The sequence below is a fragment of the Notolepis coatsorum genome, assembly GCF_963971535.1.
Source record: "Notolepis coatsorum genome assembly, chromosome: 1".
NCBI lineage: Eukaryota > Metazoa > Chordata > Actinopteri > Aulopiformes > Paralepididae > Notolepis > Notolepis coatsorum.
In genome coordinates this window covers 143,502,901-143,517,191 of record NC_140165.1, presented here as the reverse complement: position 1 = coordinate 143,517,191, position 14,291 = coordinate 143,502,901, and the positions used below count along the sequence as shown (strand labels likewise).

General features: G+C 41.8%; 1 protein-coding gene across 1 annotated transcript in view; it reads right to left on the bottom strand.

The window, feature by feature from the left end:
- The window catches only part of LOC311222957 (uncharacterized protein), a gene marked incomplete at its 3' end in the record, with an annotated part of 60,894 nt that continues 46,603 nt past the window's right edge, over window positions 1-14,291 (bottom strand). The window contains exon 5 of the mRNA XM_084307629.1: window positions 1-234. Coding sequence (XP_084163755.1) covers window positions 1-234 — 234 coding nt within the window. The remainder of the gene's footprint in view (window positions 235-14,291) is intronic.

Genomic DNA, 14,291 nt, shown 5'->3' with positions numbered 1-14,291 from the left:
CTACGAGCTCTGGGAAGAGCGAATATTGTGCTGCGTGCACGGTGTGGGGCTGAAGACGATGATCTTGACGGCCCCCACGGGACCACTGGTGGCGGAAGCGCAGGCCCAGGGTGTCGAGCGGACCGCCGACACGTGCTGCGGGTTGGCGCCACTGCTGGACGACAGGAGCTTGGGGCTGGTATTCCGCGACGCTGGGGACGAAGGCCGAGAGGGCCTGAGGGTGTTGGGAGAGCACTACACCCGCAGGGGCACACACCCAGTCGCAGAGGAGGCGGGAGAGAGGGTGCTGAAGGCCCGGGCGAGAGAACACTATATCTATTGGGCAATCCAATGCCATGGCCTTTGCCTCACTCATTGCCAGACGCCTAATCCTATTCAACTGGAAGGCAGCCACTCCCCCTTCACACTTACACTGGATGAGGGATGTTATGTCTCTTATACATATAGAGAAAATCAGATTTACAACACAAGGCCACACAGATACCTTCCACAAAACATGGCAGCCCTTCCTATCTCATTTCAAAACCCATATGACTCCTTCCAAACTTGGGACCCCATGACCCCCCTCCTCCCCCTATCTACCTTCCTGACACTGCTAGCCCACGTATGGCTGGGGAGATGGCATTGTGGTGGTCTGCTAAGGGTGTTAAATTTACTTTCCATTTTATTTGTTTTACCATCTGGAAATTACGCTACTAAAATATTTCTTTTTTTATATTTTTATTTTATTTTTTTTTAACTTTTTTCTTTTCATGTCAACGTTCACACGCACAATATATGCTTACCTAGGATTTGACTTGATTCAACAATGAAGCAGTCGGGGCAAGCCGAAAACGGTCGAAAGTGTGGTTATTTGAAGTTTGGATTTTTTTTTCACAACTGAGGTAGGTAGATTACATTTTTAGAGACTAAAGTACAGAAAAAAGGTACCGTTGGGTACCGGTATCGATTCACAGGTACCGGTACCGTATCGGTTCAAATGTGAACGGTACCCATCCCTACTGAACACACAACTGCAGGGCAAGGGCATTTTTGCTCATGAAATGCATAGCCATGTGAAAGCCTTCATGACAAAGTTGCAATTAATTTCAAGGCAACTAGGCAGCAACAATCTCAAACACATGAAAACCCTGAAAGAAGTCAAACCATCAGCTGATCACCGGCACAGGTACTCATCCATGTTGGGAGCACTACATGATGCATTTTCAAGGCGTTTTCAAGATTTCAAAAAGGTTGAGGATGAAATGCAGCTGGTTTCCTCTCCCTTTACCTGCAGTGTTGATAGTTGTTCAGTTTGAACTCATTGACCTGCAGTCTGATTCACTACTGAAAGAGCACTTTAAGTCAGCATCACTGCTAGAGTTCTACTCTGCTCTCAAGGAGGAGAACTTTCCAAACATGAGGAGACATGCTCAGAAGATGTTGGCTCTCTTTGGATCCACCTACATATGTGAACAGACATTCTCAGTCATGATGACGTTTACCAAGTCCAGGTACAGATCCTCTCTCACTGATGAACATCTGGCAGCTGTGCTTCGCATCTCCACCTCAGACATGCAACCTGACTTTGATGGACTTGTTAAAGCTCAACAGAGACTGGATTTCTCACACTGAATGAAAAAAAAAGAACCGAAGAACACTAAAATGTGGAAATATAACAAGTGAAATGGGACACTTGGTATTTTTTTTCTTTTTTTTGCACAGTTCTGAAAACATTAAATGTTTAATATAGGCATGTAAAGTAAAAAAGGCTACAAAACTGGGACACTTTTCTTTACACAGTTCAGTGACATGTCTTGTTTATTTTTGCTATAAGATGATGTGATGTCTTTAGAAAGCTAAGAAAATCCTTGTTTCAATAGTATATGAAACTCAAAATGCCCTTTGTTATTAATGTTTCACATTTTGTTTATCATTTTGGAAATAAATTCTATTTGAATAAATGATATTTTTGAAAGCTAACCTCACCTTTTAATTGCCAAATAATAACATACACTCTTACCAGGGGTCAAAACAATGCCATTTACTGCTTTTTATATAGAAATAAAATGTATATTATGCATAATTGAGTTTGGAATTTTGGCCCGGCCCTCCAACATATTTTCAGTTGCTCATTCGGCCCCCTGGGAAAAATAATTGCCCACCCCTGGATTAGGGGATAGGAATGGGGAAGGAAATGGAAGTTGTATAATTTGGATAACTGAAATGTATAAATATGTACTAATTCTTCCAATAAAAAAAAGATAAACCTAAAAAAATAAAGGTGTACAAGAGAATGTATTATCTACAAACAGAGTGTAATGACAACGACAAGTGTAATAATAATGATATGTGTAATGTGACTGTCAGTCACGATATTCAGACATGGCATGAGATTATGGGTCATTGTAATTACGAGGATTTACTGAAACTGCAAGCAGTGACAGAAGGCATGAACATTGAAGGTGAAAAGCATAGACCTGACAAAGAATTTGTAGTGTGCATAAAGGGGAAGTTCACTCAATCGAGACACACACACACACACACACACACACACACACACACATCGCAGACAGCGTGCTTGGCAAACAGCAGGTGGTTGTAATCAACAAACATGTGATATGCTAATCACTAAATAACAAACAGGTGATATGCTAATCATTAAATAACAAACAGTTGATATGCTAATCATTAAATAACAAACATGTGATATGCTAATCATTAAATAACAAACAGGTGATATGCTAATCATTACATAACAAACAGGTGATGTGCTAATCATTAAATAACAAACAGGCGATATGCTAATCATTAATAACAAACAGGTTATATGCTAATCTTTACATAACAAACAGGTTATATGCTAATCATTACACAACAAACTTGTTATATGCTAATCATTAAATAACAAACAGGTGATGTGCTAATCATTAAATAACAAACAGGTGATATGCTAATCATTAAATAACAAACAGGTTATATGCTAACCATTAAATAACAGGTGATATGCTAATCATTAAATAACAACCATGGCTAATGAGCTGTGACATTGCCCCCACATTGGTTTGGAAAACACATGAGAATAGCCTACTATAGGTTATGAATAACTGGTCTTCTCACCTGTAGCGTGTGGCAGTGCAGAGCTGTTATATTCCGTCTGGTGGTCTGTGATCTGCCTTCGCAACTAGTTTATTGGGGGTGAGAAGACTGAATCATGAGGTTTTAAGTAACTCATTGGTCTCTTTGTGTGTGTGTGTGTGTGTGTGTGTGTGTGTGTGTGTGTGTGTGTGTGTGTGTGTGTGTGTGTGTGTGCGTGTGTGTGTGTGTGTGTGTGTGTGTGTGTGTGTGTGTGTGTGTGTGTGTGTGTGTGTGTGTGTGTGTGTGTGTGTGTGTGTGTGTGTGTGAGTGAGACAGAGGGGAGTGTGCTATTCTGATATTCTATTTTTACCCCGTGGAGATATGACCCCTGGCGTGTGTGTCTCTCTGTGAGATCACATGACGACATTGCCATGGCCAGTCACAACTTAAAACAGTAGCAACACCACAGCCGGGGGGGGGGGGTCCACATGATATTATAATAATAACTTTATTTGTATAGCACTTTTCATACAGAGGTTGCAGTTCAAAGTGCTTCACAACAGTAAAAAATACAGGCATAAGCGAGCATAAAAAGATAGACAGGTAGAATCACAGTGTTTCACATTAGGATCTAGCATCCCAATAGGCTCTCCGCTTACAGTTTTCAGTAACACAAATAGTAAAAATAGTTTAAAATGATTCAGTTTAAAAATAGTAAAAAAATTATAAAATAGAACGGACATAAAAAATACAGGCATGAGCGAGCATAGCAAGATATGGCAAATCACAGTGTTTCACATTAGGATCTAGCATCCTAATAGGCTCTCTATTCAGTAATATTCCTGTAATTCCCAACATACTTCCCAGTACATAGTGCTGTAACTTTAGTGATATTAGATCACAGGGACACGAACCCACACTGTAACTTTAGTGATACTGTCTACTCTAGATCACAGGGACTCGAACCCACACTGTAACTTTAGTGATACTAGATCACAGGGACACGAACCCACACTGTAACTTTAGTGATACTAGATCACAGGGACTCGAACCCACACTGTAACTTTAGTGATACTAGATCACAGGGACTCGAACCCACACTGTAACTTTAGTGATATTAGATCACAGGGACTCGAACCCATACTAAATAGTGGGACCTATTGCATGAACAAATAATCACAGTGTTTCACATTTGGATCTAGCAAATAATAAAAATTGTTTAAAATGGTTCAGTTTAAAAATAGTCATCAGTAAGAAGTAAAAAGTGCAATAACCGACACATGAATTTGATAGGCAGTGTATAAGAGTAGGCAGGGTAAGAATAGTGCAGGTAAATACAAGTTGTGTCAGGATATCCCTGATGTTTCCTCTTGCCACTAGGTGGTAGCAGATATCTATCAGTGAAATGCCTGAGCAAAGAGATTTTTTTTTAAGCTGTCTTTTAAAGATGTCTAGCGAGTTGGCTTCCCTGATGTTTTGGGGTAGTTTGTTCCATAGTTTTGGGGCATAGTTGATAAAGGCTGCATTACCGATCCTCTTTTTACTGCTTCTGGGAGCCTCTAGTAGTCCAGCAGCTGATGATCGCAGTGTATTATTATATTACTGTTATATTAATGAGGAAGAAGCAGTGTTGTCTTCTGGGTAGAAAACAGGTGGGCGTTTCCTGAATTTGCCTCTAATGGCGTGGAAGCACATGCAACACAACACGTTGGCTGTATTGTGTAGATAGGAAGTGCTCACTCTGTATATTTATCAAGTCAACTCTATGTATCTTTATCTTTATCAACTACATAAACATTCTGGCCTATGCTATTTTCTGCCAGCCCCATATCATAGTACAGGTACCGTGGTGGCAGAGTTCAAGGCTGGAGTTCAGGGGCGTTGTTCTGGTATGGCAAGGTTTTTTTTTATAATTCTTTTTTATGTTGATTTAGAATTCGAACGTCAACATTATGAACGAAGCTTTGAACTATTCGGTACGGCCCTAGCATGTTTTGATATTGTCAATTATCTCACTTTTACTAGGTGACTTTTACTGTGACTAACTGAAATATGCCAAAAAAATTGACATAGGGACGTTTTTTTATCAAAGGGCAGTAGAGACAAGTGATACAGGGACACAGGTAAGGTCTTACAATGGCTTAGTGATTATAACAGTGCAGTTCAGCATTCAGTAACCCATACTTTTTGTGAATGTGTTTTTGATACTACATTCTGTTGAACACACACCTCAAAACCGTACCTAAGGAAAATTGGCTCAATTGCAAGAAAAGTAACAGATAGTCATGATATTACATTCTGCATAATTCTTATGCAAAATATTGTGGTTCCATGCTTTAGTCTGTTGACACATTTCTATACAAAAAATGCTTGTGTAGTCCTGTGTCATACCTAAATGTCATATAACTGAATTGTATAGAAACAACTCACCAAAAGTGACTATTGCACAACTGATTTGACAAAGAAAATCCCTCCTTCACCCCCCCCCCCCCCCCTCCCTTCTCGCCATACCTTGCCTTTTACTGAAACAACGGCACTGCTAGAGTTCACCGGTGATGAGCTGCAAAGGGACTTTAACACTTTGGGTGCCAAACGCGCGTTAATACGTTTCTGGGCCCCGACCGTAGAGTGCCAAAAACGGCTTTTTACGTTTCTGGGTCGTTTTCCTTTTTTTGATATTTTTATGGAATGAGTCTGAGGTCGCCAAAGTGCAATACCGGCCGCATCCAGCTAGACGGCGGTATCGAGCATCCTTTGAAACCTTGTATCTTGGCCTGTGCGTCGATCTAATGTCTCTGGGTAGTTTTATTTTTTTCAGGCAAGGGGAGCGGTTATAACGGTCGGATTGAGAAGAATCAAATGCTCCCGATCAGGGATGCCCCGATCACGTTTTTTGCCACCGATACCAATCACCGAGTCATATCGGCCGATACACTGCCGATACCGATTGTTTTTGGTTTTCTTATAGCAGCTGGCAGTATTATAGTACTGTAGGTCTAACACAGGCATTCTCAAAGTCCGGTCTAAATGATCTAATCTAATCTTAGAAATTAAGTAAAGTGAATAGTACTGGGTGTTAAGCATAACAGTCTCTAAGTTAATTTACTTCTGACCATTATAGTCAAAGTATTTTCCTATGAACTAAAACTTATAAGATCACATAAGGCTAGCATCATTGGCGTTCAGTTACAGCTATGAAGCACGATAGCTAATTAGCCAACAGCTGCAAAAACGAATGTCAATGATGTTATAAGACATTGATATCAGGAGCTATCTGTAGCTACTGCTAGCCAGCTAGATAACGTTAGACAACGCCTCATGTATTAAACTAAAGTGAATAGTTTACTGGGCCATTTGTTTAATGCTTCAGTTATGTTGAAAGAGGTGCTCATGCACTCGACTGTGGCCAGAACGGTTGTTGACATGACGGGTCTGTGAGGGGGAGGGGCAAGGTGTGCACTGCAGCAGCAGCAGCAGCTGTGTGCAAGAGAAGACAGCGAGTGAGAACTCCGCTGAGAATTGGATCATGTCATCGATCGGTTTTCACGATCGGCAAAAATAAGCATTATCGGAATTCACCAATCTCATATTTATACTGAATATCGGCCGATACCGATCGCTGGTCGATCGATTGGGGCATCCCTACTCCCGATGCATGATGTGTGGTGGATTATGTTGGTGACACGATGGACATCAATACTTGGAATCGTGATCCGATCATTGGAATATTCTTTTTGGGGTACATCCTAGTCATGGTAAGGGCTATATTATATCAATCTTGCATTGATACAAGCATGTCTTCACCTCACGTGTGTAACACGTATGCCGTTGGTGACGATCAAAGAATCAAAAAACGACCCCCTTCATGCATTCATGATGAAACATAATACCTATGATATAGATTTGAGAATACTAGCGGGTCCAGGCAAGAAACGGCAACGGTTATAGTATAATACACGCATAAGGCTATTCCTCAGCTTTTCGGGAATTACCCCAGACCGATCTAAAAACATACTTATATTCACCACGGTATAACGCACGAATGTATGCATGGAAAAATGATCTCTTCTTTGCATCTTGACCGGAAGAAAGTCACTGTCAAATGACCATAGTATTGTATCCATAGCTATAATATAGAATATAGTTATAGCTCTACAAACAAGGTGACAGACTCCTATCTTTTAAGTGTGGCAGTGCATAGATGGGGCCCGAAAAAGGCGTGGCACCCAATGTGTTGAGGTATTGCCCACTCCACTCTCTTTCCTGGCCTGCAGTTAGTGTAGGGCTGGTCTGTGACAGTGTAAACACTGAACACACAAGGTTCCTGCATCAATGATTCTGTGTCAGAGCTATTGTCTGTTCTCCCTTATACAGCTATGCTTCCCTAAAGAAATTAAACTAAATGATAATGGGGGGTTAATAGAGGGGGAGCAAGGATGGGATAGCCTTGGGAACCTAGGACTCCAGTGGGAAAGAATAGGTTGTCCATTCCAAGTGGATGGATCAACGAGATTAGATTAGGTGGTATGTATGTGAAGCCAACCCTTATGGTTGACGGATCAATATCGTTGGCATCATACGATAATTGCCTAGGTTTTCTTTTGTCAAATTGAGATTTCTGCCTAACTGTACTCTCCTCACACTGCTGCATTGCCCTGGTAGTGCCTATGTCTTCAGCCAATCAAAACACTTGTTACGTTAAAAAATCCCCATCTGCCTAACTCACTCGTATGACTTGTGATGGACTTCCGAGGCTCTTTTCGAACAATCTTTATTTTTTTTATCCACTTTTTCTCCTTATTTTCATCCCAATTTCGTATTTCCAATTCTCCCCTCCCCTGTCTTTGAACGTTGCTCGACTATGCCCCCCACTGGTCGGTTGTAGGGAGGATAGAAGTCTTGCATCACGTGTACCCTCCACGTGAATACTTTCGGCAAGCAACAAGCCCTTCCGCGTTGCTCTGATTGGCCGAGCGCGCACATGCGCATGAGCCGCGACACGCCCCTCAGCCAGGCAGCAATACTAAGCTCCGCTTAATGCAATTTATGCTGAGAAGCAGTAACACAACAGTGAACACATAGTTAAGTACGACTGACAGATGCATTGCAACTATGTGTTCACTGTTGTGTTACTGCTTCTCTGCATAAGCCCCATAATAAGACCGTCTCTGGCTTCGTCCAGCGGACATGTCGTCAGCAAATGACATGTCGTCAGCTTGTGACTGCAACTTGTTCCTGTTTGCGGACGACTCAGCCCTGCTGGTCTCTGACAAGAACAAGTTACAGGTTGAAAAAACCCTCAGCTCGGAACTAGGCAGAATCTGCATATGGCTCGCTGATAACATCATTACACATGGGCAAAACAGAGTCCATTCTCTTCGGTTCAAATAACAAACTCAGCAAGACCGACGGCTTCTCAGTTACAGTGGGTGACAATATTGTCACAAGGAAAGATGAAATTACCTACCTGGGTTCCATCCTAGAGGCTAATCTCTCCTGTGACAAAATGGCATCCAATGTAATAAAAAAAGTCAACCAACGAACTCGATTCTTGTACCGGATCTCCTCTCTGGTAAACAAGAATACCCTGAAGACTCTGGCAGGAGCACTCATTCAGGGGTACTACGACTATGCTTGCACCTCATGGTACCAAAGCACCTCAAAGGCGCTAAAAACAAAATTACAAACATCTCAAAACAAACTGGTCAGACTACTGCTTGACCTTACTCCTAGAACCCACCTCACCCCTGCCCACTTTGACAACCTAGGATGGCTTAGAGTAGACGACAGAGTACAACAACTTGCAATGGGCCTGGTCTACAAGATACACTACACGACCAAGGTACCCATGTACATGTCAAAATACTTCCCAAAGGTCAGTGAATACCACGATCACAACACCAGAGGGAGCTCCACAAATCATGTAAAACCCAGATTCGGCTCAAATAAGGGACTAAACACGTTTCGCAATTATGCCACATCAATGTGGAACGCCCTACCCAAAGCTGTAAAGGAATGTGGATCACTACCCACTTTCAAAACCTCTCTCAAGGGACACCTACGGGAGACTGCAATTCAACACTGGCCCCTGTAAATATCCTAACCCAACCCCCTCCAATGTATAGTCATTTACCTAGTATGGTTTTGTCAATAGTCCAATGTACAATTTTGTTTGTTTGTACAGTGTCTCCTCCCCCCCCCCCTCAATGTACAGTTTTACTTGTTTATACAGTGTGCCCCCCCCCCCCAACCACCTCCAATGTAAATTACCCAGTATGGTTGTCAATATCCCAATGTACCCAACCCCCCCCACCCAACCTCCTCCAATGTACAGTTTCTACGTCAAATGTATATACTCCCCTTTCTTGACTCCTTCTGTATCACAAACAGTACTGTATTTGCAAATCTGGTATGTCATAAATGTATAGATGTAGCAGTACTGACTATCTGTATGTCATGTATGTCATATATGTCCTGATGAATTGAAAATGGGGGACCCTGATGTAAACAAGACGAAAGTCTTTCTCTGGTCTGCATCCCCTTAACAATTGTGTGTATTGAGCTGTACTGTATTGTACCCATTCTGCAATCTGTTAATAAAGTTTTCAATCAATCAATCAATCACACCATGATGAGCTCAGCGATGCCGTTCACGGCAGCATACTCTCCCCGCTGTTGAAAGTCATATCGGAGCACGGAGGGTCGTTGATGAGCTCAGCGATGCCGCTCACGGCAGCATACTCTCCCCGCTGTTGAAAGCCTTATCGGAGCACGGAGGGTCGTGGACCCGCAACGCAGCATTTTTTACAATAAATTAATTTAATATAACAGTCCGGTTCTGTGTTCGTTTGTGTCTGTAGATTGTTGGTGAACAACTAACTTTAGGTTAGTTTAACTTGTCCGTGTCCAGTCCTTTCGATTAGCCCCACCGTTCATTGTAAACAATGATGCATGTAGTTACTGTTTGTTGTTGTAGCCACCGGTTAATTCGCAATTTTTTTATTGGTTTGTCATGACAAACCAATTACATAATCCATTATGTGTAAAGAAACAACATATTCCAGTTAACGGTATATTTTTTTTAATGATTCGTTACAGCGAATGTAATGGGGTTTAATTCTCTTGCAATTCAGCCAATTCAGGAAGTGGGTGATCGACATTGGTTAATTTACATTAACTAGACACTTATATTACATTCATAATAGGCTATAATCAGGCCATTACATATCTAGGACAAATCTCTTGTCATTATATATAAAGCTGTTATGATGTATTCATAATATGTAGTAATTATATCAAGACATGCCTTATAATTATCCTGTCTATAACATTATAACTTCTGTTGTGGAATATTCAAATGTGCCATGACAGTAAGCTGTAGGAATTCAGATCGAGTCAATTTGTATAAAAATATAGAACATAGTTTATTTCTGGCTTCCGGTTCCGCTCAGGATTAAGCTAAGCTCGGGGTGTGCTGGTTTGTCCAGCTCTCCTAGCTAACATTGCCGTTGCCACGTGCCTATTATGACTTTTTGCTCAAGCTGAACGATAACGCTCAAGGTTTGTCTCCACTGTATTATCTCAACGACGTGTACGCATGTTGCCCTTTTTTCAAGTTTAACTCAGATGAGCTGTGTTTTAATGCACCTGTTTTTATCGTCTGCACTTTGAACTTCGCATTGAACTCTGCATAGATTTCTTCTCTCAGTTGAGTGAAGCGGGTTCCTTCCTTTTTTCTAAATTGTTACAATATACCTTACAAGTTATTGGTATGGTTAAGTTACATAATGTTGTTGTGGTTGCTGTGCCCGGTCAAAGTGACCGACTGATGTTTGATCGATACCGGACAAGTATTCTGATGGGGGGAGGGGGGAGGGAATGTGGGATTGTGTTGTTTTTTGTTTTTCTTTCCAGTCGACTCGCTCTGTTTTATTTTTGTTTTCACACTCATGCTCGGAGCTCAATAGGACCTTAACAAGTGGATATGTATCTATTATAGTGTTCTACTCCAAACTAATTACATTCAGTCATACTGCAGCCTTTTTAGACTATGGCTCATTTGAATATCTTGATCTGGAATACAGGGGGTCTCAATATACCGCATAAACGCACAAGTGTACTAACCTGGCTAAAAAGGAAGGAAGTGGACCTTGCTTTACTGAGTGAAACGCACCTTTGATTGGCGGATAACGCAAGACTGGCAAATAGATTTTACCATAACATAAGTTCTTCTTCTTTTAGCACCAAGGCCCGAGGAGTAGCCATAATAGCGAAGCGAAATTTGATTGTTTTTTGATTGATATTAAACTGTTAGATGTGTGGTCTGATGCAGATGGTCGAATTACTATTGCTAAAATAGAATGTTCTAACCGGAAAATTGCGCTGATTTCTGCATACGTCCCTAATTTGTATGACGCTACTTTTTATGCTGTACTCACTGCAGCTATGTTGAAACTACCTGATTACTCATTAATAGTAGGAGCTGATTTTAATGCAGTTTGGGATCCATTGATTGATAGATCCAATCACGCTGAAACCTCTGATCAGAAGCAAGCTACCACAGCCCTACAGGCCTGGTCTAAGGACACTGGGGTAATTGATATGTGGCGTTCGCTCAACCCATCCGCGAGAGATTACTCCTTCTCATCGAGACATAAGACCTTTTCCAGAATTGATTATGTTTTTTCTTCCCCACGTCTCTTTGATAGCTTTGATGTTGACTTATTGCCCATAGCACTTTCAGACCACAAAGGTATCCTCCTCAAGGGTTCACTCAGGCCCTGTTTAGACGGAAACGCTAGCAGGTGAATCCGCAAAAATATTTTTTCGGATGTGCCTTTCGTTTATACGGAAACAGCGTTTTTACGGGGTGAAACCGCAAAAAAGTGAGACTACCTTCCAGGGTGGAATTCCTAGAAACGATAAACCTTTGCGCTATCATCTAAACTGTCAAACCGCATAAAACGATGACGAAAGGGTTGTCAAGGCTCTCGTTGCGCGTACTGCTTACATCACAGGCATGCGCCAGTAGCCTAGAAGCGTAAACAAAGCATGTCTGATTCTATCCATGGCGATCACCTGAAGGCTACATTGGCAGTACTTTTAAATACACAAGAATCTGTCCCGCGGCTATCACAACTATTAGTGACTGGACCCACTGTCTGTGAGTGACTCTGCTTTGGTCCAATCACATTCCCCACCCACAGTCTGCGAATCAGAGGCAGAGTAGGGCGGGTCTTCACAGCACGTCATGTGACATATGCGTCAATCGTGTGACAGCGGGGCTCAGTCGTCTCGAGTCGTTACAGCCTCGTCTGCACTGAGAATTCCATCCCAAAACGCTAGTCTAAACGCAAAATTAAAAGTGGGACCGCAAGACGACTTTTGCGGTTTCTGTTCAGACTCTCTCCGTCTAAACGTAGCCTCAGTAAAATAACGTCCCACACCCCTAGATGGTGCTTTAACTCAACACTACTGAAAAACTGAGAGTTTAATTTGCAATTTAAAGAGAAGCTCACTGAATTCCTGCCATTTAATGCTGGCTCGGTACAGGACCCCAGAATTCTATGGGATTCGGTTAAGGGTTTTATCAGCAGTAACACTACTCTCTTTGCATCTAATCTCTGCAAGGGACGTCTCTCTAAGCTGGTGGAATTGGAAAAGCTTCATGCCACGCTGATCTCTTCATTGCAGCACAACTACTCTAGTCGACTGGAGCTTCAAATTAAGGTAGTGAAAAAAGAGATTAACTCCATTTTAAGACAACAATCTGAATTTCAGATGCACAGAACAAGACAGCACTACTACTTTCACGGCTCCAGGCCTAGTCACCTACTAGCTATGAAGATACGTGCCAGTGAGCAATTTGCGAATATCCCTTCCATTAAGAACCAATAGGGGGAGGTAACCACCAACCCCAAAAAGATTAATGATACATTTCGCTCTTTTTATTCCAACCTGTACAAGTCAGAGGTGGTCTTTGATCATACCAAGCTGGAGGATTTCCTTGATCAAATCAACCTACCACAGATCTCGGAAGATAGTGCTAAGCTGTTAGCTGCACCTATCACGCTAGTTGAACTTAGAGAGGCGATTGCGGATATGCAACGGGTCAAGGCTCCCGGATGGGATGGCATTCCACCGGAACTCTATCTCGCATTCTGGGATGTACTCTGTCCCATATTACTCTCAATGATTTTACACTCAATCAAAGAGGGCAATTTTTCCAGAGACGTCCATATGGCGCTTATATCTGTTTTACTTAAGAAGGATAAGGACCCCACCGAAATGTGGCAGCTACAGGCCCCTAAGTCTTCTCGGGGCCAACCTAAATCTATATGCCAAGGTTCTAGCCACCCGACTTCAAAAGCATATGAGATCTCTAGTTCACCCTGATCAGACCGGCTTCATAAAGGGCGCCTGGTTACTGACAACATCAGATGGTTACTGCACGTGATTGATGCCAGCAAGGATGTTGCGGTCCCTACAGCGGTCATGTCCTTGGACGCAATGAAGGCATTTGACAGATTGGAGTGGTCTTACTTGTGGGCAGTTTTTAGAAGTAGGGCTGGGCGATATGGCCTCTAAATGATATCGTGATATTTTTTGGCAATATCGCGATACACGATATATATCGCGATATTTTGACATTTCCTCTAAAGCACTTAAAAATGCTTGATTTAACCCTTTGATGCATACAGTCACGCCAATATGATGATTATAATAAGTCCCTGCAACATATGTTTGCATTATTAAACCATGAAGATGCTTTAAAAAAAAATTTAATGAAAATGTACTAAGAGTAGTCTACTGACACACTAATAAAAAAGTGTATTTACATCTAAGACAATTTATATAAAAACTCTTGGGTGCCTAAGACTTTTACACAGTACTGTGTTTTCTATCCACTTTAACCCTAACCCTAACCCTAACCCTATATATATACACACACACACACACTACTGTGAGAAAATAATAATCACACACAAAGGTATAATGGCTTATAGCAGACTTAATGATTTTAGAATATTTCAGATAATGAAATTAAATGTTTATATCATCAACTATCCAGTTAGTATTTATACTGTCTGTAACGTTTGGCTACTGAATGTAGAGCGAGAGAGAGAGAGAGGGGGCGAGAATGAACAAGAGAGCCAGCCCCCCCCCCCCCCCCCCTCGGGTTTTGTTCTAGGTTCGCGTTTTGATCGTCTAAGCTGCCGTAGGTGATGACGTCA